The 26,402-nt window shown below is 47.3% G+C and overlaps 1 protein-coding gene and 1 long non-coding RNA gene across 3 annotated transcripts in view; one reads left to right on the forward strand and one right to left on the reverse strand.

Moving 5' to 3' along the window:
• The window catches only part of LOC134809593 (uncharacterized), a 7,230-nt gene extending 3,274 nt beyond the window's left edge, over positions 1 to 3,956 (reverse strand). The window contains exon 1 of the long non-coding RNA XR_010155762.1: positions 3,806 to 3,956. This is a non-coding gene — a long non-coding RNA (uncharacterized LOC134809593). The remainder of the gene's footprint in view (positions 1 to 3,805) is intronic.
• A 170-nt stretch (positions 3,957 to 4,126) lies between these two features.
• PODXL2 (podocalyxin like 2) overlaps positions 4,127 to 26,402 on the forward strand; it is a 43,659-nt gene continuing 21,383 nt past the window's right edge. The window contains exons 1-2 of one of the 2 annotated variants that reach the window (XM_016940157.4): positions 4,127 to 4,289; positions 14,209 to 14,487. In XM_016940157.4, coding sequence (XP_016795646.2) covers positions 4,220 to 4,289; positions 14,209 to 14,487 — 349 coding nt within the window. In that variant the 5' untranslated portion in view covers positions 4,127 to 4,219. The remainder of the gene's footprint in view (positions 4,290 to 14,208; positions 14,488 to 26,402) is intronic. The other variant, XM_016940158.3, reaches the window with a different exon arrangement.

A 26,402-nucleotide genomic window follows, 5' to 3' on the forward strand; every position in this document is an offset into this window, starting at 1 on the left:
TATTACATAATGTGTGTGTACATATATGTGTGTGTGTGTGTGTGTTTGTATGTTAAAGATAATATACGCCAGTGAGGTGGCTCATGCCTATAATCCTAGCACTTTGGGGGGCCAATGAGGGCGGATCACTGGAGCCTAGCCTGGGAAACATAGTGAGACCCCATCTCTACAAAAAAATACAACAGTTAGCTGGGCATGGTGGCACAAACCTGTAATCCCAGCTACTCCAGGAGCTGAAGCAGGAGGATCACTTAAGCCTGGGAGAGCGAGGCTGCAGTGAGCTATGATGGTGCCCTGGCACTCCAGCCTTGGTGACAGATCCAGACCCTGTCTCAAAGAAAAAAAAAACTCCAAGATAAAATGTGAGCTTGGGTATTCTTGTGTTTTTTACAGGTTTATTGAGATATAGTTTACATAGCACATAATTTAAAATGTACAACTTGGCCGGGTGTGGCAGCACACACCTGTAATCCCAGCTACTTAGGAGTCTGAGGCAGGAGAATCGCTTGAACCTGGGAGGCGGAGGTTGTAGTGAGCCAAGATCACACCACTGCACTCCAGCCTGGGCAACAGAGCGAGACTCTGTCTCAAAAATAAATAAATAAATTAATTAAAAAATGTACAACTCAATCGTTTTAGCATATTTGCAGTTGTGCAAATTATCACACTTTTAAAACATTTTCATCACTCCCTTCCCCCAAAAAACATACCCATTAGCAGTTACTCCTCTTCCTTCCCCACCAGCCCTAGGCAACCACTAATCTGCTTTCTATTGCTAAAGATTTACCTATTCTGGACATTTCATAAAAATTGAATCATATAATATGTAGTCTTTTGTGATGGGCTTCTTTCACTTAGAATAATGTTTTCAAGGTTCATCCATGTTGTAGCATGTGTCAGTACTTTATTTCTTTGTATTGCTGACCAACATTCCATTGTATGGGTATGCTACATTTTATTTATGCATTCATCAGTTGATGAGAATTTGGGTTGTTTCCACCTTTTGATTATTATGACTAATGCTGCTATGAACATTCCTGTAATGTATTTGACTAGACATATGTTTTCTATGCTCTTAGGTATGTATTAGGAGTGGAATTATGAAGTCATATGGTAACTCTATGCTTAATCTTTTGAGAAACTGCCTATGTCCAAAGCAGCTGCACCGTTTTACATTCCCATCAGCAGTGTACGAGGAGGGTTCTTTCTCCATATCCTATATAACACATGGTCTCTCTTTTTAATTCTAGCCACCCACCTTAGTGAGACGCGAAGTGGTTTCCTTTTTTTTTGAGACAGACTCTTGCTTTGTCACCCAGGCTGGAGTGCAGTGGTGCGATCTCAGCTCACTGCAACCTCCACCCCCTGGGTTCAAGCAATTCTCATGCCTCAGCCTCCTGTGTAGCTGGGATTACAGTCATGCACCACCATGCCAGAGTAATTTTTGTATTTTTAGTAGAGACAGGGTTTTGCCATGTTAGCAAGGCTGGTATCCAACTCCTGACCTCAAGCTATCCACCCAGCCCGGCCTCCTAAAGTGCTGGGATTACAGGCGTGAACCACCGTACCCAGCCTGAGAAGTGGTTTCTTATTGTGGTTTTGATTTGCATTTATCTGATGGTTAATGAGGCTGAGCATGTTTTCATGTGCTTATTGACATTTGGAGGAATGTATATTCAGATCTTTGTCCATTTTAAAACATTGAGTTGTCTTTATTACTGACTTGTAAAAATTCTTTGTATATTCTAGATACATGATTTCCAAATGTTTCTTCCCATTCTGAGGACTGCCTTCACTTAAATTTTTTTTTCTTTTTTTGAGACAGAGTCTCACTCTGTCACCCAGGCTGAAGTGCAGTGGCACAATCATAGCTCACTGCAGCCTTGAACTCCTGTGCTCAAGCAATCCTCCCACCTCAGCTTCCTATGTAGCTAGGACTACAGGTGTGTGCCACCATGCCTGGCTAATTTTAAAATTTTTCATAGAGATGGCATCTTGCTTTGTTGCCCAGGTTGGTCTTGAACTCTTGGGCTCAAGTGATCCTCCCACCTCAGCCTGCCAAGTAGGTAGGACTACAGACATGCACCACTACACCTGGCTAATTGATTTACTTAGAGATGGGGGTCTCACCATATTGCCAAAGCTGGTCTCAAACCCCTAGCCTCAAGTGATCCATCCTCCTACCTCAGTCTCCCCCAAGTAGCTGGGATTCCAGGCACATGCCACCACCCCTGGCAGCTTTAGAGTTTTCTTCATTTGGAGCTTACATATCTGGTTTGGTTTATTCCAGTTTTTAATAATTGTTGCTGTGATTGCGATCTTTTCTCCTACTACATTTTCTAAGTGGTTATTGAGGATACACAGAAAAGCTATTGATTTCTGTACGTTATCTTTTATTCAGCAATCTTGCTGAACTCATTGGTTTTCAATTATTTTGCCAACTGATGATCTTGCATTTTCTAGATAAACCTGCAAATAATGAGTTTTCCCCCAATACTTTCATCCCATTTCTTCTATCAGGCCTTGTTGCAGTGTCTCTTATAGAATATTCAATCATTGTGGTGGTAGTGAGGATTCTTTTGTTCCATTCACTTAAAAGAGAATGTTTCTAATGTTTCATCATTAAGTATGGTTTCACCATTAAGTATGATAATAAAGGTTTCTGGGAGATACCCTTAATGGAATTGAGGACGTTTCCTTCCATTTCTTGTTTGCTTCTAAGATCTTTGTTTCTTGTAACAGAAAAACAAAACAAAACACAACAAAAAACCAAAGGGATGCTCCTTTCATCCTCAGAGGAGGAAAGAAGAGGGAAGCTGGGTCTAGACACACCCTGGATTTCTCTTTTCCAAGCCCAGCTGACAGCCACTTTTCTAATACCCCTAACACCCATCAAATAAAAGGTGCTACATTTTGCTCATGTTCTTTCTTTTGCCTGGAACCCATTTCTTCCCTATGCTCCTCCACCCCAACTCCTATTTCTCCTAAGTATTAATATTTAGTCTGGAAGAGTCCCGTGAGATTATCTCCAATGTCTGATGCTATACCCCTGCATAGGGGGGTGGGGATATACCTTGAAAAAGCATATTCAAATAACGATTTGTTATTTTAAAGAAGTGTTTTCCTAATATGGTATATATAAAGTAATATTCCACAAAATTGTGGTTGCTGTATATTTAAGCTGCAGTAATTCTAAAAGGGTAGTCGGGGTTTTTCTCTCCCTAAAAGAGGCTGAGCTTCTTTCTAACTCAGGAACTCTATCAGTGAGCTTTTCCCTCTGCCTTGTACGTTCTCTCCCAAACCCAATCTCCTACCTAATACCCACTCATCCTTCCAGATGCCAGCCAGCTTACCTTAAATGCTGTTTCTTCAGGAAGGCAAGCATAAGGTTCCCCTCTGTGCTGTCTCCCAGCCCCTTATACTCCTTAACAGACCGACTACCAATTGCAATCATAGGACCATATGTGTGTCCATTTTGTTTTTCAGTCTGTTTTCTCTACTAGCCTAAACTATGAGGACGAGGGATGTGCCTGTTTTATTTACCACTACAGTGCTTGGCATATTAAGGATCTTCAGTTGCCAAAAGGGAGCACATGTTAGAGAAGTCAGCACCTCTCTCATAATCTAAAACCCCCCAGTTAGCAAATGGGGCAAGTGGGGCCCAGAGGTGAGAAGGGATTTACTCAAGGTCTCGGAACCAATCTGATCCTGAGCCAGACTGCCTAGCTCTAAAGTCCAGTTCTTTGCTCTCAGGTTCTCCTTCAGGGCTCACCCAATCTAAGTACCCTGAGAAGTCTTTCCTTACCCCAGGCCTCTGTCCACCCTCACAGTCATTTCCACGCGTCGTCCTCGTCCCATCAGTCCCATCTGCCACAGCTGCCCACTCTGCTTCCCAGGGAACGGGTGACCGCGCGGGGAGAGAGCGGCATCCGGGCGCGAGGTGCGAGGCCCAGGTCTGCGGGCGGCCGGGCCAAGCCCCCGAGCCTCGGCGGTGCTGATTGGCCGGCCTGGCGCGGGGGACGGGCGGAGGGACGGCCGCCCGCGCGTCCGCTTCGTCTCCGCGGGGGCGCGCCCGCGGCACGCGGCCGGGCGGGGCCGGGCGTGAGTGACGGCCACGCGGACCAATGGGGCGGGCGCGCGCCGCCGCCGCCGCCCGCGCGGCCCCTGACGCGGGCCCGGGCGCCGCGCCGCTGCGGCTGCAGGCGGCGACGGCTACACCATGGGCCGGCTGCTGCGGGCCGCCCGGCTGCCGCCGCTGCTCTCGCCGCTGCTGCTTCTGCTGGTTGGGGGTGAGTGCGCTCCGGGCCCGAGCGCGGGAGGGCGGGCGGCGGCGTGGGCGCGGTGCTGGACAGCTCCCCGGGCCGCCAACAAAGGGGCCAGAGTGCGGCGCCGCCGGGAGCGCGCGTGTCCCGGCCGGGCCGCGGCGCCGCCCCGACACGCGCGCACGAGGAGTGGGTGCGTGGGGGCCGCGGCGGGCGCCTGGCATGCCGGGCGACCCCCGAACAAGGCGCGGCGGTGAAGCTGGGACATAGCACCGTGGCCCCCACGCCGCGGCTCTCAGGGGCAGGTGCGCAGGCTGCTGCCTCGCGGGCCGGGGGGGCGCGCACGTGTGGGTGTGCATGTGTGTGCGTGTGCATGTGTGTGTGCGAGTGCATTGTGTGCCTGCGCACTCGGGGGAGGAGGCGTGTGTGACAGCCACGCGGGGAGGAGGCCGCATTGTGAAGGTCCCAGGGGCCGCCTGCGGAGTGTGGGGCGGGTACGCTGAGGCGCGGGTGGCTGTTTACGCGTGGCGTTGCCGGGAGGGAGTGTGAGTGTGTCACGGTGAATGGGTATTCTCTACTGTTCTGGGCGACTCTATTAGGAGCTGACAAAAACGGGCGTACAGCCACGGAAGGCCCGTGACAGCACACGGCGGGAGGCTCCCACGCAGCTCACACACGAGGGAGGTGTGAGACTCAGATGTGTGGTTTCCATTCAGCAGCCACGCCGGGCGGCGGGCTGTGTGGGTGCGTGGCGGGCTGGGGGTGTGGCACAGGTGTGAAAGGGATGTGTCTGCCTGAGAGAGAAAGAGACGGGCCTCCTGATGGCTTCCAGCGCAGACGGGGATTTAGTGGAGGGGGTGTGTAGGGAGGTGGGCATGGGGTGTGACAGCCCATGAGGCAGGCGGCCACTATGGAAATGGCGGGGAGAAGGGCTGTCTGCAAAGGTGGGTCAAATAAGGTCATAGCTGAGCAGCTCCTGCACACACTGGCAGAGCAGAGGGAGTGTGTTACAGTGTATGTTAAGGTGTGACTGGTGCTGCTGGAGGAATACCCGGATGAGGAAGTGTGCATGTGTGCCTGTGCACACTCATCAGCCAGCTGTAACTTCACTTCTGATGCACACGTCAAAATAGCGTCCTAGTATGATGTGTGTATGTGCATGTAGGAGTGTGCACAGGACATTTCCCACGCAACTGGCCCATGAAGACACAGGCACTTTGTGTCCAGATGTGTGTGAGTGAAAGAGAAACTAGTGAAGGGTCTCTATGGGAAGGGAGGAACAGTCTTTGCCTGAGGTGGGCCATGAACCTGGGACTCAGAGTGGCAGAATCCCAGGGTAAATGGCTGGGAGGGGAAAGTGGTCCCTCACACATTCCTGTGCATGTCATGGGAAGGCTCAGTTCAGGGAGGGTACATTTTCTCCACAGTCAGTCTAGGGATGAAGAAAGGCCCTAGGTGGTGTGCAAAGAAAAACATGTCCATCAGTGTTGGCTCAGACACTCACACAAACCCACCTGTATTCTTTCACGCTGTAAATCCTCTTTGGAAGAAGGCGACATTCAACAAATAAACATCAATTGATTGGTCTGCTATTTCTTTGTGTGACAGTCATAAACCAGAACTGGCCAGCAACGTCCTCATGGACCCAGGCCCAGCTGTAACTGCCCATGTGCTTATGTGACCAGCTGTGAGGACTGCAGGCAGCCTGCCTCCGGCTCCTCTCTCCCGTGCATGCTCTTCATGACGCACTTCTTACCCCATGCTTGGAGGGCATGTGCGTGTGTCTAGCAGTGTGTCTCTTTCTTACACACCTTTGTGTGGAAGCCCTTCAGGGACCCGTCAGCATTGTTTCTCAGGTGCTTACAGAGTGGAGGTAGTGTGACTGTGCTCAGCAGTTCCTGTTGTCGCTGACACTCAAGGGTGAGGGGCTGTGTGACAGATGCTGCAGGGCCCCTCCCATGTTGGTGTCTGCCAAGAGCTTAGGGAGACTGGACTTCAAAGACCCTGCTTAGGGGAGAGGTGGGGTGTAGCTGATGGTGGAAATCAGAAAGGAGTTTTGCACCAAGAGCAGATCACAGGGACTGATTTGAAAAGGTAAGATAAAACATGAGGATCGCTGGGGTCTTGTTTTTTTCACCTCCCCAAATGTCAGCCTGCTTCCTTTGCCTCTTTCTGTGTTTGTTTGGGTCAGATTTTCAGTTCTTTGAGGCTGATCCCCTAATCCTTTTCATGTGCCATCTTTTTCTCTCTCCTCTGTTGGGTGTGATGATGTAACAGAAAATTATAGGTGCTAGAGGGAAAAAGGAAATCAATCACACGCAGAGTGTAGTTCTGAAATTTTAAGTCAGGTGGGGTCTCAATTAAGGCAGATTAATTATTAAGTGCAAAACTAATTATACACAGAATGGCTATGTCTCAGCTACTATTTTGGTGTCATCTTATGGTGGGCAAGTTTGAAAAGAAGTAACCTCTTGTAATTACTTAAATAAATACCCATTGCCAAGGCCTTTGAAAATATCAAGGTCTATGTAAAGACAAAACAGTCATTAGAGGGAAAAATAACTTTAAGAAAATGAAACTGTTTACTGGAAAAGGAATGAAAAACCGGGAAAATACCAGATTCCTTTTTCTTCAGTAGGGTTTTCAAAATCTTTGCCAATTCCTATTAGACCATTGGGAAGGGAAGACAAAGAAGGAAAGGGAGAGATGTTAGAGGAAGGTTGTGGATTCCTGGCTTGACAGGTGGGAGAGCTCAGAGAGGTGGGGGCTCACTGGAGCCATGGAAATGACAGGGAAGGGGCCTAGCAAACACACCAGACCACAGTCCTGTGCACAGAGAGCTGGACTGACTAGAAAGTGTTTTATCCCCCAGAGTGGGGAAGGAAACAGGCTCCTCTGGGCACACTGACCTGGAGAGGGCAGAGCAGTCTTCTTGAGTTCCAGGCCATTCCGAGGAGCCAGAGTAGGATGTAGACGGCAGCAGCCTCCCCCTGCCATGCCACAGCCTCTCCCTGCCATGCCACAGTTCAGCTCCGAGAGAGAGTGCCAAGGTTTGAGAGACAACCCGTGTTTAATCCTTCAGTGGTTTTGTAGAGAGTGAATTTCAAAATTCTTAGGGAGAATCAGTTTACACTTTTCTAACAAGGCTGAAGTAATATCTTTCCCAGCATACCTGCTGGAGGTTGGAGCATGCAGATAAAGATCTCCAGTTCATGGCCCTCTCAAAGGCAGGCTGCCCGGGTGCCCCGGGAACCTATACAATGTGTATTATTTAATTATTATAAACATTTTCCATCAGTTGACTTTTTTCTTCCTGGAATGCATGAATGAGTTTTTCCAGATTTGTTTCTTGTATTTTGGCTCCCTGCCACCCCTGGGGATACTGCTTTTGCAAAGCAGTCTGCTACATCGGCTCATATCCCCTAAAGAACTTAGGGTTCCACTTCCCAAGAGTTCGTAATTTTCCTGAGGGCAAAGCCTGTCTCTTGTTCATCTGTCTCTTGTTGCACCTCCAGGAAGGGCCTAACACACTGTTTGGCACAGAATAGGAGCTCAGGAGTGACTGTATTTTTCTTTGTAATCGAGAGTCTAATAGAAATTTTACCTCTAATAAGAGCACAGCCCACCTGAAACCAAAGTTCAATTATAATTGGATCACATCTGATTGGCAGTACTACATGATTCTGATTCACTTTTCAAAAATTAGAAAATAACTATTAAATAAGTACAGTTTATAGATGAAACATTTCCAAACACAGGGGCCACATGGAAATGTAAATAAAGGGATTCTTGCTTGTGAAAACATTGGGAATCACTTTACTAATTTGGTCTTTTTCAAGAGAAGAGATTCCTTCAATTGATTGGATTGGTTGTGGGGACCCTGGGCAGAGTGTTTGGAAAGGGGTGTCTTCTAGTTTTTAGCTCTGGCTTCTTTCCCTGGCCCTTAAAGCACATGAAATATTTAAGCTGTTTTACATATTCTCTTCCTTCACGTATCCTTTGGAGGAAGGAAGGTACCCAGCCCCACAAGTAATAGCTTTCCATTCTTCTTCCTGGAGCATCCACAAGACGTTTTTGTGGGGGAGAAACCAGCTAATTTCAGCTCCTCTATTAACTAGCTGTTTGACCTTAATCCCACTAGGCCTCAGTTATTTCATTTGTAAAACAAGAGGGTTGGATTACAAATTTTTTGTGTGTGGGGGGAGGGGAGAAACCAGCTAATTTCAGCTCCTCTTTTAACTAGCTGTTTGACCTTAATCCCACTAGGCCTCAGTTATTTCATTTGTAAAACAAGAGGGTTGGATTAGACTACTAATTATTTATTCAAACCTTTATTGTGTCCCCATCATGTGTAAAAGGTTGTGCTAGGCACTGGAATTCCAGGGTGGAATTGAAACAAGGGACTCCTCATTTACAATGGAGGCTGTATGAAGGTCTGTTACAATTTGGTGAGAAAAGTGGCGTGAGAGTAGTTTGTTGAGAAGGCTGTGATAGAGAGGAGTGGTGTCTCATCCAGACTTGGAGTGGCCACAGAAAGCTTCTCGGAAGCTGAGACTGCAGGCAGGAGTGAGAATTAGCAGGTGGGTGGTGGGACAGGACAGAGATGGGAAGATACGGATGTTCAAGCAGAAGAGCATATGCAAAGACCCAGAAGGCAAAAGAGGCGGCTGTGTTCTGGAAATTGCGGGTAGTCAGTTTGTCTGAAGCATAGAGTATGATTGGGGAAGGTGGGTACAGAGAGGGGAGGGGAGGTAATGGTCAGTTTATGAGAGCCTTCTCGCCTTTTCAAAGGATCTGACCTGTATGATAGAATGATAGAACCAGATTTGCATTTTAAAAAGACCTCTCGGCCTGCGCAGTGGCTCACGCCTGTAATCCCAGCACTCTTGGAGGCCAAGGTGGGCAGATCACCTGACGTCAGGAGTTTGAGACCAGCCTGGCCAACATGGCGACACCCCGTCTCTACTAAAAATACAAAATTAGCCGGTCATGATGGCACATGCCTGTAATCCCTGCTACTCAGGAGGCTGAAGCAGGAGAATCGCTTGAACTCGGGAGGCGAAGGTTGCAGTGAGCTGAGATCACGCCATTGCACTCCAGCCTGGGCAACAAGAGAGAAACTCCATCTCAAAAAAAAAAAGTTGACTGGGCACAGTGACTCACACCTGTAATCCTGGCACTTTGGGAGGTTGAGGCAGGCAGATCACCTGAGGTCAGGAGTTGGAGACTAGCCTGGCCAACATGGTTAAACTCTGTCTCTACTAAAAATAAAAAAAAAATTAGCTGGGCGTGGTGGCAGGTGCCTGTAATCCCAGCTACTCGGGAGGCTGAGGCAGGAGAATCACTTGAACCTGAGAGGCGGAGGTTGCGGTGAGCCAAGAACGCGCCATTGCACTCCAGCCTGGGCGACAAGAGTGAAACTGTCTGAAAAAATAAATAAAAATAAAAAATAAATAAAAAGACCTCTCTGAGCTTTGTCACTCAAAGTGCGGTCCACGGACCAGCAGCATCAGTCACACCTACTGTGTCAGAAGACTCGGGTGACTCACACACATTTCAGTCTGAGAAGCGCTGATTAGAGGGCAGTGTGCGGGACAGATGGGTGCAGGCGGAATTGCTAGGGGTTCGTAAAAGAGCTCTCTTTTTCTTCCAGCGGTGAAGCACTATGAGGACTGTAATTCTAATGGAGGCGTCTCTCATGTCTACACACCTATGCTTCTGTATCGTCTCTGCTGTTTTGCTTTATCGTGAAGTGTGGGGCATTTCGGCCATGTGCCCCCCTGAGTGGCATGGTTGTCTACCCTAGAGAAAGGGAAACTGAACACATGTTCCTGAGATCCCGGTGTTGTTATTTCCTCCAGCCTCCTTTCTCCTTCACAGTGTACTGAGCACAGTTAGTACAGTGCCATGAGCAGTTCTGTTAGTAGCTACCTTTGAGATCTCTCTCCCTGCCCTACTAACCCTGTGGCTCAAACAGAGTTATATGGTCACTGTTACACTATTCCATAATGATTTGTTTACTTGCTGGTCTCTGTAGTAGAAACTGACCCTTTTGGGGCAGGGACCCTATCTTTCTTATTTCTGTACCAACATAGCCTTGGATCATGCCTAGTCCAAATAAGCATTTAATAAAGGCTTTTTGGTTGAAGAATGAATGAATGGATGGATGAATGAATGGAATTTAACCATTCAAACACTACTCTGATCCAAAAGGAGAACTTGATTTATAATTTTTCTTAATGTATCAGTTGGCTATTTCTGTGTAATAAATCACCCCAAAATTTAGTGGTTTCAGATTCTCAATTCTTAAGATCTGATCCCTGGACAGAAGCATCACCTGGGAACTTGCTAGAAATGCAAATTGTTGGGCCCCGTCACAGACCAGCTGGATTCAGAACTCTAGGGTGGGCTTAACAGTCTCTGTTTTAACAAGCCCTCATGGTGATTCCATGCTGGTTCAGGTTTGAAAGCACTGGATTAAAACGGTAGCCATTTATTTAGCTCATGATTCTGTAGTTTGGCAATTTAGGCTGCAGTCAGCTGGGTGGTTCTGGTCTCAGCTGAACTCCTTCAAGTTTGTCATCAGCTGTTTATCACCTTTGCTGGTCTTGTCTGGCTCTCTCACTTTGGGACTTCAGCTAGGACACTGAGCTGACCTGGCTGTCTTCTGCATGGGCTCCTGTTTTCCTGCAGGCTAGCCTTGAGCAGAATCCTGAGAGAATGGAAGCGTGCAAGGTATCTTGATGCCTAGCCTTGGAAATGGCACATCATCACTTCTGCATTGTCTTGTGTAGCAACTCACAAAGGTAGCTCAGATTCAAGGAGTGGAGAATTAGATTTCATCTCTTGATGGGAGGAGCTACAAAGTCTCATTGCAAAGATGTGTGTTATTAATTGGGAGTCATTGGATAACCCCTCTCAGGAAGAACCTTAAGAAGGTACTGTTTTGGGGTAGGACATGGCACTCTGTTTCTTTCCTATCTACCTAGTAGGGGATAGATACTGCTTTCTTCTATAATATTCGGGCTAGGAAAAAATCCAAGAGTAGCTTAGGGTCCCCCCGTGATGTGAAGGGGAATTAGAGTGGAAGAGGTCATGGGAAAGTCTTGAGCTAGAGAGAGTCCAAGTCCTTAATTCATCCTCTCCCAGGAACAAAGGGGAACTTCAAGGGGAGTGGACCCCAAATTGATTGTCTTGGCTTTCTCTGGCTTTTAAATACCTTTGGCTCAAAGAAACCACAAAATATGAGATGGCTGTTTCTCTCTTTGAGTCAGGGATTCAGACACAGGCTCTGGGAACATGACTTCAGCTTCGTGGAGCCAGGCCCTGCCTGGAAGCAGAATCTTTGTCCGTGGACATGGTGCCTAGGACAGCAGAAGACATTCCGGATGGGGTGTGATAGCTTCCTGGTTTGGACTTGGCAGAAGGCATTCCCCTGTGAGCAGTCCTCAGGGGCACTGGCAACACAGCAGTGCCATTGGCTCCCACCTGCCCAGGGTCACAGCTTGCTCACCCTTTAGGTATTTTTTATTTTTATTTTTTTGAGACAGAGTCTCACTCTGTCGCCCAGGCTGGAGTGCAATGGCACCATCTTGGTTCACTGCAATCTCTGCCTCCCGGGTTCAAGCAATTCTCCTGCCTTAGCCTACCAAGTAGCTGGAGACTACATGCGTGTGCCACCATGCCCAGCTAGTTTTTGTGTTTTAGTAGAGACTAGTTTTGCCACATTGGCCAGGCCTGTCTCGACCTCTTGACCTCAAGTGATCCGCCCGCCTCGGCCTCCCAAAGTGCTGGGATTTACAGGTGTGAGCCACCACACCCAGCCCCATCCTCTAGTTATGATGATACTTTCTAAAGCTGAGAGTTGGGCCTGTGAATTATCTTATTGAGAGACAGAGCTTCACGGGATCTTAGAGGTTGGCACAGACGTTTACTAGCCCTGGTCAGATGCTAAGGCTCTGATGCCTCCTTAGCCCCGGCGTTGGCTTTGAGGCCACTTAGGATCACTCTGATATTCTTATTCACATCAACCTTTTGTTTTAATGTATTTGAAGATACCATGGTCTCTTTTAAATATTTTTTTCCCCAGGCCATGAACTTCGCAGGTCTCTGTTTTTTATATAGGATAATAACACAATATTTGTAGAATAGTTTGGTTTCTAAAGCTCTTTGTAGAGCAGCTTTCACACATGGCTCATCAATTACCTCATTTGGTGCCCCTCACACTGGAGGCATGGTAGGAATTGCTGTCCTTATTACACAGAGGAGGAGAGCAAGGCTGGTGGTGGTGAAGTCACTCAGCCAGAGAAGCCAGAGTGTAACCTATTTCCTGGTACCAGGCTTTCTCTCCTGTTATATAGAACATCTTCCTGTCTCTGACCTCAGGGCGTCTCTCTTACCCTGGAGTCTCTACTTCCCATCCCCCATCCACACAACCCAGAATACACCCCTGTGGCTGGATGTGGCATTATTGGCTGTGAGTTGTCTGGCTGCTGCACAGTGTGCACAGACTCCCTCATACCCAGACTCACAGGACAGTCTGAAATGCTCATTTTTTTCAGTGGCCAGTCACAGTATTGGCACATATCAAGCTTAGGGCCTGCTCAGCAAAGCACATGGCACCAATAATATTAGCCCTATTTTTATTATAAGCATCACTAAAAATTGCCATGTACTATAGTCAAGTCAGGTCACGGTACACATCTGGTGTAGAGCAAGAGGAAGACTGTGAAATTCCCTCTTCCCTAGATCCTTAAGTGTTAGTCTTGGAAAAGAATTCAGAGGTCATTTCATTTAGCTTCCTTGTCTTTCTGGTGAGGAGACTGAGACCCAGAGGTCTTGAGCAGCTTTCCAGGAGCCTCACAGCAAGTTAGTAATTTGTGTGGTTAGGTCATTAAGTTAGAGGTTAAGTTGTGAAACTGGCAAATAGGGCTATATTCCTGTCCTTAAAGAATGAGAGTGAAAGAAGAGGAAAAAGGCCTCCTTTAATTTGTTTTCCTGTCCATTTATTTGCTTGTTTTGGTAAATTAGGAGAGAGAGAGTATCCAAGATTCTAAACAAATATGTCAAATTACCAGCACTGGGTTGAGTTTGAACTGTGACCTCACGTGGTTTTTTAAAAGACTACGTTCAGAGGCTGGGCTCAGTGGCGCACACCTGTAATGCCAGCACTTTGGGAGGCCGAGGAGGGCAGATCACTTGAGGTCACGAGTTCAAAACCAGCCTGACCAACATGGCGAAACCCTGTCTGTACTAAAAATACAAAAATTAGCCAGGCGTGGTGGTGGGCACCTGTAATGCCAGCTACTTGGGGGGCTGAGGCAGGAGAATCACTTGAACCTGGGAGGCGGAGATTGCAGTGAGCCAAGATTGCACCACTGTACTCCAGCCTGGGCGACAGAGCAAGACTCCATCTCAAAAAAAAATAAAAATAAAAAAACTAAAGACTATGTTCAGGATACTGTATTGCTGAAATACAAATCATATTCATAATGCAGTTTTGGAGAAATTTCAGCCAAGGATGGAAGCCTGGGGAACACTGTGTTCGTCCAATCATACTGCTAGGTCCTTAAAAGCATGGGCCCTGTCTTCACTTCAGTTTGTAGCTCCAACACCCAGCACAATTGCCAGCAGAGAGAGGGTACTCAGGAGGTGTTTTCTGAGTGACCACATGCGCAGTGGAACGCTGACTCAGTGATTCCTCTCTCTCCCCTGCCTGTCTCCATCTGTCTCCCCTTGCCCCTGCCATAGGGAAGTCTAAGCAATTTGGCCTTTTTGAAATGAAAATAGTGTCTCAGAATCCCCGCAAAGCCTCTGGGTTTTCAGGAGTGTCCACTGAAGTCCCCCCTTCCCCAGGACCTTTGTCATTTGAGACATGCTCTAACCTGGCACCAGTCTTGTGTCTTCTCTAGCCTCCCCTGACTGTCTGGCTTTTATGTCTGCACAGGAGCGTTCCTGGGTGCCTGTGTGGCTGGGTCTGATGAGCCTGGCCCAGAGGGCCTCACCTCCACCTCCCTGCTAGACCTCCTGCTGCCCACTGGCTTGGAGCCACTGGACTCAGAGGAGCCTAGTGAGACCATGGGCCTGGGAGCTGGGCTGGGAGCCCCTGGCTCAGGCTTCCCCAGCGAAGAGAGTGAAGAGTCTCGGATTCTGCAGCCACCACAGTACTTCTGGGAAGAGGAGGAAGAGCTGAATGACTCAAGTCTGGACCTGGGACCCACTGCAGGTAGCTCTTCTTACCTACAGAGCATGTGTTGAGTGCCAGCCAAGTGTCTAGGCAAAACACCAGGTGACCATTTCCTTGCCAGAAGCATCTCTTCTCTCTCCCTACAGTTTTTACCATGCTGCTGCTGTTTACCTGCACATCAGAGCTAAGGCTCTGGGACCCTGAGTGTCTCACAGGCCCAGGAGGCCCTTTCTCTTTAATACTAACCACTGTTTAGGGAGCCTTTATTCTGTGCTCATTTAATTCAATCTGATGCTTATAACCTGAGAGATAAGTAATATGACCCCCCTTGTAGACAAGAAAACACTGAGACTGAGAGGTTAAAAGCTGGCCTGAGGTCAAACAGCGGCTCAGATGCTCAGTCATGATTCAGACCTATGGCTTTCCAAGCCGTGGGGCTCATTGTTTTGTTTTTCCCTACTGCTCTATGCTGTCTCTGTTGAAGATTGCCACAAGGTCAGCTGATCCATGTTTCCTTGAGTCTATCCGACCAGCAATTGAGGCATTCTAACCGCCCTTCCCTCAGTCATGCACCAGAGCTAGAGCTGGTGTTTGGGTCTACAGAGCCCAGCTGGTGAACATTTGGGTCCCGAAGAAAGCCCGAGGCCTAGGGCTCCAGGTTTGAATGCCCACCGCCATGAGCTGACATTGATACAGATGTACGGGAGCGTGCAGGCAGCGCTGCCAGCCATAGCCCCTCCACCAATGTCCTGGGCCAGCAGGGGCCCATCTCTCAGTAGGGACTGAGGAATTGGTGTGATTGTGTGTGCACATGGGGCAAGGTGTTACAGAACTTAACCTTTAATTTTTCTTTTTAAAATAGGTAATATTTATTGGATTTACCTTTTCTAATTATAAAAGAACACATGAACGTTGTAGAAAATCTAAAACACACAAAAATAATACAAAGAAGAAAATAAGGCTGGGTGTGGTGGCTCACGTCTGTAATCCCAGCACTTTGGGAGGCTGAGGCGGGTGGATCACTTGGGGTCAGGAGTTTGAGAACAGCCTGGCCAACATGGTGAAACCCTGTCTCCACTAAAAATACAAAAATTAGTTGGGCATGATTGCGGGCACCTGTAATCCCATCTACTCGGGAGGCTGAGGCAGGAGAATGGCTTGAACCCGGGAGGTGGAGGTTGCAGTGAGCTGAGATCGCACCACTGCTCTCCAGCCTGGGCGACAAGAACAAAACTCTATCTCAAAAAAAAATAAAATAAAATAAAAAATAAAAACTACCTATAACCTGATAATTGAAAGATAATTCCTATTAGTAGTTTGGGGATACATTGTTCTAGTCACTTTTATGTGCAAAATTGGAATCGTAGGGACATTTTGTTTTCACTCAAAATATTTCATATTTCCGCATTGTTAAATATCCATTTATAACCTGATTTTTAAACATGTTATTATTTATTTATTTTTTTGAGATGGAGTCTTGCTCTGTCACCTGGGCTAGAGTGCAGTGGCGTGACCTTGGCTCACTGCAACCTTCATCTCCTGAGTTCAAGTGATTCTCCTGCCTCAGCCTCCGAGTAGCTGGGATTACAGGCATGCGCCACCACACCCAGCTAATTTTTGTATTTTTAGTAAAGACAGGGTTTCACCATGTTGGCCAGGCTGGTCTCTAACTCCTGACCTCAAGTGATCTGCCCGTCTCGGCCTCCCAAAGTGCTGGGATTACAGGTGTGAGCCACCGCACCCGGACAACATGTTATTATTTATTTATTTATGTTTAGAGTTGAGGTTTTGCTCCATTGTTCAGGTGTGATCATAGTTCACTGTAACCTCGAACTCCTGGGCTCAAGCGATCCTCCCACCTCAGCCTCGTAGGTAGCAGGGACCAAAAACGTGCCACCATGCCTGACTAATTTTTTCATTTTTTTGTAATGATGGAGTCTTGCTATGTTGCCCAGGCTGGTCTTGAACTCCTGGGCTCAAGCGATCCTCCTCCCTTGGCCTCCCAAAGTGCTAAGATTATAGCTGTGAACCACTGTGCCTGGCTTATAACCTGATTTTTTTTTCTTGAGACGGAGTTTCGCTCTTGTTGCCCAGGCTGGAGTGCAGTGGTGCCATCTTGGCTCACCACAACCTCCGCCTCCCAGGTTCAAGTGGTTGTCCTGCCTCAGCCTCCTGAGTAGCTGGGATCATAGGCATGTGCCACCATGCCCGAATAATTTTGTATTTTTTTTAGTAGAGACAGGGTTTCTCCATGTTGGTCAGGCTAGTCTCGAACTCCTGACCTCAGGTGATGTGCCCACCTCGGCCTCCCAAAGTGCTGGGATTACAGGCATGAGCCACCGTGCCCAGCCCTGATTTTTAACAACTACGTTATATTTCATCATGTGGGTCATCAGGTGTATTAAACTGGTTCCCTACTGTTGAATACTTAGGTTGTCTTCAGTTTTAATGCTGCTACAAATATCCTTACACATTTTTGCACCTTCCTGGTGGTTTCCTTAGGATAAATTTCTAGAATAAAATTGATAGGTCAAAAGATGTATTAGGGCCGGGCACGGTGGCTCACGCCTGTGATTCCGGCACTTTGGGAGTTCGAGGTGGGCAGATCATGAGGTCCAGAGTTCGAGACCAGCCTGGCCAACATGGTGTAACTCCGTCTCTACTAAAAATACAAAAATTAGCCAGGTGTGGTGGCAGATGCCTGTGAACCTCGCTACTCAGGAGGCTGAGGCAGGAGAGTTGCTTGAACCTGGGAGGTGGAGGTTGCAGTGAGCTGAGATTGCACCACTGCACTCCAGCCTGGGGGACAGAGCGAGACTCCATCTCAGGAAAAAAAAAAAAAAAAAAGATGTATCAGTCAGCATCCCACGTGGAAACAGAAGACACAATCAAATTAAAACAATCTAAGGAGAGTTTGTTTATGAAGCAGCAGATTTATGAAGGTATGGGCTGGATACGAGTGAACTACCAGAGGACTCACAAGTCCTTTGGCTAAGGATCTGTGGCTAGCAACAGCTGAGTGCTTACCATCTCTAGGCACAGGGAGACCAGGGAAGGGATGAAGATGGGAGCCTGCAGGGAAAGTGGTGTAGAGAGGTGGCCAGATATGGGAGGAGACCAAGAGAATGAACGCCGCACCCCCCACCAAGTGTTCTCTCTTTCCCTTGTCAGTTTGATAGGAAAAATTATAATGGCCTTTGATTACTGGTACATTTTAACTCATATATGTACAAAATATATATGTACGTTCATTATATATAGAATATGTGTATTCTATAGAATATACATATACACAAAAATAGTGACCACTTATCACTCTTCTTTTTTATTTGAAGCACAGTGTAGTTAAGAGAACAGGCTTTGGAGTCAGGAAGGCTCCAGTGCTGTCATTTAACAGTGATGCAATTTTTGGCGAGTAACTCACCCTAAGCCTCAGTTTCCCATCTAGGAAATGGAGATAATTATATACCTACCTCACAGAGTTGTGAGGTTCACACACCATCATACATTTCGAGCACTCAGCTCAGTGCTTGGCACATTGTTAAGTGCTCTGTGACTATTAGCTATTATTATTACTTTCCTGTTTTTTTCTATTGAGTCTTTAATTTTTTCTTATCCCTGTACAAATCTGAAAAAGGATACTAACTTTCCTCTGACATACGTAGAAAACATTTTTCCAGTTTGTCAACTGCTTGTATTTTTATTATAATTTTTGGCATAAAGAAATTAAATATTTTATAAGCTTAAAATTACTTTTTTTTTCTTCGAGATGGAGTTTTGCTCTAGTCACCCAGGCTGGAGTGCAATGGTGTGATCTCAGCTCACTGCAACCTCTGCCTCCCAAGTTGAAGCAATTCTCCTACCTCAGCTTCCCAAGTAGCTGGGATTATAGGCACGTGCCACCACGCCCAGCTAATTTTGTATTTTTAGTAGAGATGGGATTTCACTATGTTGGCCAGGCTGGTTTCAAACTCCTGATCTCAAGTGATCCACCCGCCTCAGCCTCTCAAAGTGTTGGGATTACAGGCATGAGCCACCACACCCAGCAAAATTACTTCTTTTAAAATGTTTTTATGTGTTTTTCTTTACTTTATGATTAGAAAATACTTTCTGCCCTTGAGATACATGCACCTTTCTTCCTTCTATTCTTTTTTTTTAATGTAAATTCTTTTTTTAAAATTATTTTTATTTTTTGGACACAGGGTCTCGCTTTGTACCTCAGGCTGGAGTGCAGCAGCACAATCTCAGCTCACTGCAGCCTTGACCTCCTGGGCTCAATCGATCCTCCTGCTTCAGCCTCCCAAGTAGCTGGGACTACTGGTGTACCCCACCACGCCTGGTTAATTTTTCTGTTTTTTCTAGAGACAGGGTTTTGCCATGTTGCCCAGGCTGGTCTTGAACTCCTGGGCTCAAGCAATCCACCTGCCTCAGCCTCCCAAAGTGCTGGGATTACAGGTGTGAGCCAGCACGCCTGGCCCCTTCTGTTCTTTAGCTTAATTTTTTACATTTAAGTCCAATTTAGCTGTAATTTATTTTTGTGTGTGGTGTAAGATAAGGATCTAATTTCATTTTCTCCATATAGATCATCTATTGTCATGATGGCATCCATTGATAAATCTGTCCTCTTATCATTTTAAAGAAATGATATTTTGTTGCTGTTGTTGTTTTGAGATGGAGTCTCACTCTGTTGCCCAGGCTGGAGTGCAGTGGTGTGATCTCTGCTTACTGCAACCTCTGCCTCCGAGGTTCAAGTGATCCTCCTGCCTCAGACTCCCTGGTAACTGGGATTACAGGCATGCCACCACGCCCAGCTAATTTTTGTAATTTTAGTAGAGGTGGGTTTTACCGTGTTGCCCAGGCTGACTGAACTCCTGACCTCAAGTGATCCACCCACCTTAGCCTCCCAAAGTATTGTGATTACAGGTGTGAGCCGCTGTGCCTGGCCAAGGAATGATTTAAACAAACTTTTACATTGTACCAGACAATTATTGGGTCTTTTTCTGGCCTTTCCCTTTTGTTGAGACTATTGAGCGTCTAGTGTGAGGTAAGCAGTCACGCAGAGAGCATTGGCCTCAGGACCACAGTGGAGGGCCCTGAAGCCTTGATGAGCTCGATTTGTTGTCCTCCCCCCTCCCCAGGGGATTCGTTTCCCTTTCTTTTTCTTTCAGTTCATGTCTCTTCCTCTCCCATTTCCTTCCCTAGGTCTCATAAGAATAAAAATAGCTCTCATTCATTGAATACCGGCTATGCATAGGCCTTTGCCTCCATTGTCTCTAGTCCTCACCACAGCTGCATACAGCTTGGCTGTGAGGTGGAGATACCAATCACCCTACCCAGGATGGGCAGAAGGCTAGGGAGGTGCAGGGAGGAGGCCAGGAGGCAGAGGAGGTGCAGGGAGGAGGACAGGAGGCCAGGCAGGTGCAGGGAGGAGAGTTGCTTCAGTCCTGTCCCTCATTGCTCCTCTCTTGACCTGTCCCCTCGCCTTACGTTTCCTCAGGTCAATCTCTTCTCTGTACTACCTGACCATGATCCTGTGAAAAAATTGGAGTTGCCCATCTTCTTCTCAAACAAACTAGCAAACAAACCCCTTCTCAAACCCCAAAGCCCACAGGTTAAAGGCTGAACTTTTTAGCATGGCAGAAAATGCTGTTGATAGTCCGGCCCCAGCCTTCTCCAGCCTCTTCTCCTTCCTTGCTCCAGCATGCATCTGATTAGCTCATCATCAGCTTGTTCTCTTCCTTGCTTGGCAGAGTTGAACTGAGGCATGGGGAAGTAGGGTGCTTTGCCCAAGGACACATTGCTTGGATGTAATGGAGCTGGATCTAGAGTCAGTGTCTTCTCACTGACAACAGCCTGGCCTATTCCCTAAGCCTGTGATGCACTTGTTTCTCTTGTCCCATCTGCTGGGAAGCTCTTCTCCATCCTGATGTGCTAGTGGATATGTATTCGTCCTTGAGTACCTAGCTCAAGAGGACTAGCTTCAAGAGGCTTTTGCCAGCTCTGACCAATGAGCAGGACCAGTGCACGTGGTTATGCTGGTGGTGCCCTGTCCGGGGCTCCTGACCGAGCATGGGAGTTGGAGCCGAAGTCCAGCATACACCCTGCCAACCAGGCCATGGGCTGGGTGGGAGGAGCACCTTTTTCTAATTCATTTGCCCAGAGGGGACATCTCTGTGTACTGGCAGTGGCCCTGAAATCAGGCTAGTGACCCCTGCTTCTGTTTTCTTGCAGCACCTTGATGGCATATGATTAGGACATGACAGAAGAGAAAGTGGCTAAGGTGGCAGGCTGACAGCGAATAGTCAGGCTGGTGTAGGAGGCAGCCCAGGGGACAGTGGCGTGCCCTACCCCCCTATTCTTGTCTGCTCTTGTGCCCCGGAGCCACAGGCTTCTGTCTAGGGGTTCTTGGGGAGAAGGAGGTGGATCACCTCTTGGGGGTTGGAGGAGTGCAAAAGAACCTTGAGAGGGCATGCCTGGGTTGGGAGTCCTGCAGAGTCCAGAGTGACTATGCCAAGTGCTATCCTAACATGGCCATTAGGGACATTGAACTCCATGCAGCAGTAGCAGGGACTGCTGAAAACCATGCTGCAGACAGGCCAATCTCAGATCAAGTACAAGTACATCAATCAATGTATTCAACACCCAGTGTGTGCCCAGCACTATGTTAGGGGTTGTGGGTTCTCATTTAACGTCCACTGAAAAATGTAAGTATATATTCTTACTTCCATTTAGCTGATAAGCAAACCTGAGGCTTAGGGAGTTTGAATTTACAGCCCAGCAAGTAAATGTAAGAATCAGGATTCAAACCCAAGTTGTTAGACTCCAAAGCCTCTCTGCCCTGTCATGTCACCTCTCAGCACAGTGATTTTGCTGGAGACTAGTACTAATGTCATATTCTATGTGGTACTTATCACCATTTTTCCATAGATTTTTTTTTTTTTTTTAGATGAAGTCTCACTCTGTTGCCCAGGCTGGAGTACAATGGTGCAACAGTCTTGGCTCACTGCAACCTCCGCCTCCCAGGTTCAAGTGATTCTCCTGCCTCAGCCTCCTGAGTAGCTGGGATTACAGGGGTGCGCCACTATGCCTAGCTAATTTTTGTATTTTTAGTGGAGACGGGGTTTCACCATGTTGGCCAGGATGGTCTCAAACTCCTGACCTCGTGATCTGCCCGTCTCGGCCGCCCAAAGTGCTGGGATTGCAGACGTGAGCCACCACGCCTGGCTCCATAGAATTTTGAGTTAGCTCATTTGGACTTCACAACCATTCTGTGAGCTCAGCCAGGTGGCAGTTATTCTCTTTGCTTGACAAATGGTGAGCTGGGCCAAGGGAGGTTCAGACCTTTGCCCAAGGCCACACAGCTTGTGTGTGGCAGAGCCGAATCTGGAGTCGGTATCCCTGAGCACTGATGCCCTGGGCCTGGCTTCTTGCCAAGGGAGCACATTGATGACACGTGAGATAGGAAACCAGTCCATTCTGTCACTAGGACTTTGTCATACATCCCATTTCTAGTGTGTTGGGCCTCAGGTAGAGCTGATGCCTTCCTTCTCCATCTGTAGTGATGGTCCCCGGGCCCAGTGGGAAAAACAGCTGTTGGAGTTTCTGCTTGGTGGATAATGAGCAGTGTGACCTTGAGTGTGCTGCTTTTCTAATGTTGGCTTCAGTCTCTTCATCTGCAAAATGAGACCTGGGAATAATAGATTGAAGTCTTTGCAACTTGAAAATATTATGATTCTGTGACATTTCAAGTGAAAAGAGCAACCTCAACAAAGCAGGGAAAAAAACATGGAATGCGAATTGCTGCTCCACCAGCTAGCATCAAGTGAAGTTACAGCCTGACCAGTTAATTCATGCACAATTGTTAATGATTAGGAGCAGTCTCTCAGGTTACCTACTCATTCGAGACTGTCCCCACTGACCCCTCTAGCCCTTTCATTTTCTAAGCTCCTTAAGGAAATTGTCTTGCATGCAGTTTTAATTTTCCTAGTGAGTGAGCAAATTAAAGTGTTCTGCAAGAAACACTTTAATCTTTGGGGTTGGCAAGTCCTAGATACCCAACTCAGACAGGCTCACGGGCCTGTGTGATAAAAGGGGACTTTATTGGCTGAAGAACGGGGGTCCAGGAACAGGCTTCCAGCTCCAGCACTCGGCGTGCCGCCCTCAACGTGCTGGAGCCTGCCCTGTCCCATCAGTCATGCTCAGCTTTCCCTTGCTGGCTTCGTTCTCAGGCAGGCTGGTCCTGGGCACCGGCTTGGAGAGCCCAGTAGCTCCACACTGTCGTCCCATCACTCAGCACCCCGCAGAAAGGGAGCTCTGCCTTCCCAGCACTTCAGGAACAGTCACTGGATGGTCTCCCTGGGTCCCAAGCTTGGGGATGGAATTTGACTGTCCAGGCCCATGTTGAGCTGTCCCTGAAGCCAGGGGACATTCCAGACCAAAAAGAGAGGAGGAATGTCCCCCAGAGTAGAATTGAGGTGCTATTAACAGAAAGAGAGCATGAGACAACAGTACTGTGCTTGAGTAGGGAACACTCATAAAGTGCCTATACTTCATATGTCATTTTCACTTGGATTTTTTTTTAACCTCACAGCAACCTGATGAAATCTGTAAAAGCAGGCATGATTAGATCACTGTTTTACAGCTAAAGAAGCTGGCTTACAGAGATTTAAAAGTGGCTCTAAATGACACAGTGGCAGAGCTAAATCTCAAATCTGAGAGTTCTACTTCAAGATCTGCTGCTCCCCTCAATACAAAGTCCTTCATTAGGCTACTTTAATTATCATTGCTGTAATCAATTTTGGAGAAAGCAGACCGACCGAGCAGCTGTCTGCTGGGACCTGGAGCTGGTTCCTGTACAGTGAAGCCTTGTTGTGATTGTGTCTGCTGTAGAATGATTTGACCTTCTGGGTCATTGCCCACACATCAGGTGTATCCATGTCCTTAGGATGGGCCGATAGCTGTGGAGCCTGTGGACAGAGCAACAAAGAGAGCACTTTTACTTAGACACCAAAACGAAAGCCTTGTCATTCTTGTTCTGTGCTAGTAATAAATATCAACATATAAAAATTTAAAACAGCAACTAAAAGAAGAAAATAAAAATCACCTATAATCCAGTCATTCAGTCAGTGAATGTTAACGTTTTGGACTATCTCTTTCTGGACTTTTTTTTTTTTTTTTGAGACAGTCTCACTCTTTGCCCAGGCTGGAGTGCAGTGGTGTGATCTTGGCTCACTGCAACCTCTGCTGCATGGGTTCAAGCGATTCTTAGTCTCCTAAGTAGCTGAGATTACAGGCGTGTGCCCCTATGCCCAGCTAATTTTTATATTTCTTTTTTTTTTTTTTTTTTTGAGACGGAGTCTTGCTCTGTTGACCAGGCTGGAGTGCACTGGTGTGATCTCAGCTCACTGCAATCTCTGTCTCCCGGATTCAAGCAATTCTCCTGCCTCAGCCTCCTGAGAACTGGGGCTGCAGGCAGGTGCCACCACCCCCAGCTAATTTTTGTATTTTCAGTAGAGACGGGGTTTCGTCATGTTGGCCAGGCTGGTCTTGAACTCCAAACCTCAGGAGATCCACCTGCCTTGGTCTCCCAAAGTGCTGGGATTACAGGCATGAGCCATTGCACCCAGCTCTTTCCAGACTTTTTTTTTTTTTCCTTTATAGGACATATATAAAAATATACTTTTACAAAAAATGGACAATAGTGGACACTGTGGTATACACATCTTGCTGTTTCACTTAGAAACCTCTTTCCAAGCCAGCACACACAGCTCTGCAGCCTGTTCAAGGCTGCCATGGTCTCCCAGTATAAGGCGGGTCTATCATTTCTTCGGGCAGTCCCCTGCCGTGTGGGTGCTGGACCCCAGTCTTCTGTTACATGGACTGTGCCATGATGGGGATCTATAAAGCCACATGACTGTGAGCGTCCCTAATCGTCTCCTTAGGGTACCTTTCCAGAAGTGAGATTGTAGGTTCAGAATATTTGTCTTTAAAGCTTCTCGTTCCTGTGACTCAGTAGCTCTCCAGAAATGTGGCCTGCTTTCCTTCCCATCCCTCACCCTTCCAATACTAGGCATGAATGACTTTGAATGTATGCATATACTTGTCAGGTTGGTAGTCCAAAGACTTTGGCATTTTGCAGTTTACTTCATATTCCTTTGATGACTATTGAGGTTGACTATCAAAAAGTAGTTTTAAGCCAGGCATGGTGGCTTACACCTGTAATTCCAGCACTTTGGGAGGCCGAGGCGGGTGGATCACCTGAGGTCAGGAGTTCGAGACCAGCCTGGCCAACATGGTGAAACCCCGTCTCTACTAAAAATACAAAAATTGGCTGGGTGTGGTGGTGGGTGCCTGTAATCCCAGCTACTCAGGAGGCTGAAGCAGGAGAATTGCTTGAACCCAGGAGACAGAGGCTGCAGTGAGCCCAGATCACACTGCTGCACTCCAGCCTGGACACCAGAACAAGACTCTGTCTTAAATAAAAAAGTAGTTTTAAGTTATACTAAAACGTCTTCCCTTGCACCTCTGTTTTAGACATATTTATTTTTAATTTTGAGTGTTTTTATATTAACACTCAGTTGGATAACTGACTTGAGAGTTGTAGTGAGGGGACAATTTTCAGTGACTTGACATTAACCTAAAGGGACATTTAAAGTGATCTTTCAAGGGCTCTGGCCCTTATGCCTGTTTTAATTCTGTCTCTTGAATAGAAGAATCAGTTCATTGATATTTCAGCCTGTGCTGAAGTTCATCCCTGGGATTATGGCTGGCCTGAGAGATAGAAGTAAAGTCCAGAGTGACCTCGATAAACTGGGGAAAGAAACCTATACAGAACTGTGATGAAATATAGGAGGGAAAAATGATCTATTTAGGGAACAAAGCCAGCACCATAATGAGTTTAAAAGAAAGCGGAGAAATAAGGCCTGGGGGACCCAGGCCTGGGGCTTCATCAGGGTGAGCTGGAGCTGCATCTGAGCCAGCACCAACCCATCACAGGGGGCGCGGGAGAGCTCAGCTTACCAGCTGTGATAAATGACAGTAGTGCCACTGGAGTGGAGAAACCCCTTTACATTTTGCATCAGTTAGTCTCAAGTTAGTGAATCTTGTTCAGTTTTCAATAGTTCATTCAGCAAATATTTACTGTGTACCCCCTGTGCTGATTTTGTAACACTCTTTTTTGTTTTTTGTTTGTTTTTTTTGTTGTTGTTGTCATTGTTGTGACGGAGTCTTGCTCTGTCGCCCAGGCTGGAGTGCAGTGGTGCGATCTCGGCTCACTGCAAGCCCCGCCTCCTGGGTTCACACCATTCTCCTGCCTCAGCCTCCTGAGTAGCTGGGACTACAGGCACCCACCACCATGCCCAGCTAATTTTTTTTTTGTATTTTTAGTAGAGACGGGGTTTCACCGTTTTAGCCAGGATGGTCTCCATCTCCTGACCTTGTGATCCACCCACCTCAGCCTCCCAAAGTGCTGGGATTACAGGCGTGAGCCACCGCGCCCAGCTGTAATACTCTTAAAACTGGTGAGGCTGGGCGCGATGGCTCACACCCGTAATCCCAACACTTCGGGAGGCCGAGACGGGTGGATCACCTGAGGTCAGGAGTTCAAGACCAGCCTGACCAACATGGTGAAACCCCGTCTCTACTAAAATACGAAAATTAGCCAGATGTGGTTGCGGGCACTTTAAGCCCAGCTACTCGGGAGGCTGAGGCAGGAGAATCGCCTGAACCCAGGAGGCGGAGGTTGCAGTGAGTTGAGATCGTGCCATTGCACTCCAGCCTGGGCGACAGACTAAGACTCCATCTCAAAACAAACAAACAAAAAACACCAGGGTGAATCCAGAGTTTTCACAAGAGAAGGATGAAAACAGAAAGGTTGAGAATAAAGAATAATTACAGTTGTTTAGCCCCAGGAAAAGAAGCTAGGTTTAGGGGCAACTAAGAGACTATGTACATTG

This window comes from Pan troglodytes, chromosome 2, assembly GCF_028858775.2.
Source record: "Pan troglodytes isolate AG18354 chromosome 2, NHGRI_mPanTro3-v2.0_pri, whole genome shotgun sequence".
In the NCBI taxonomy this organism is placed as follows: Eukaryota; Metazoa; Chordata; class Mammalia; order Primates; family Hominidae; genus Pan; species Pan troglodytes.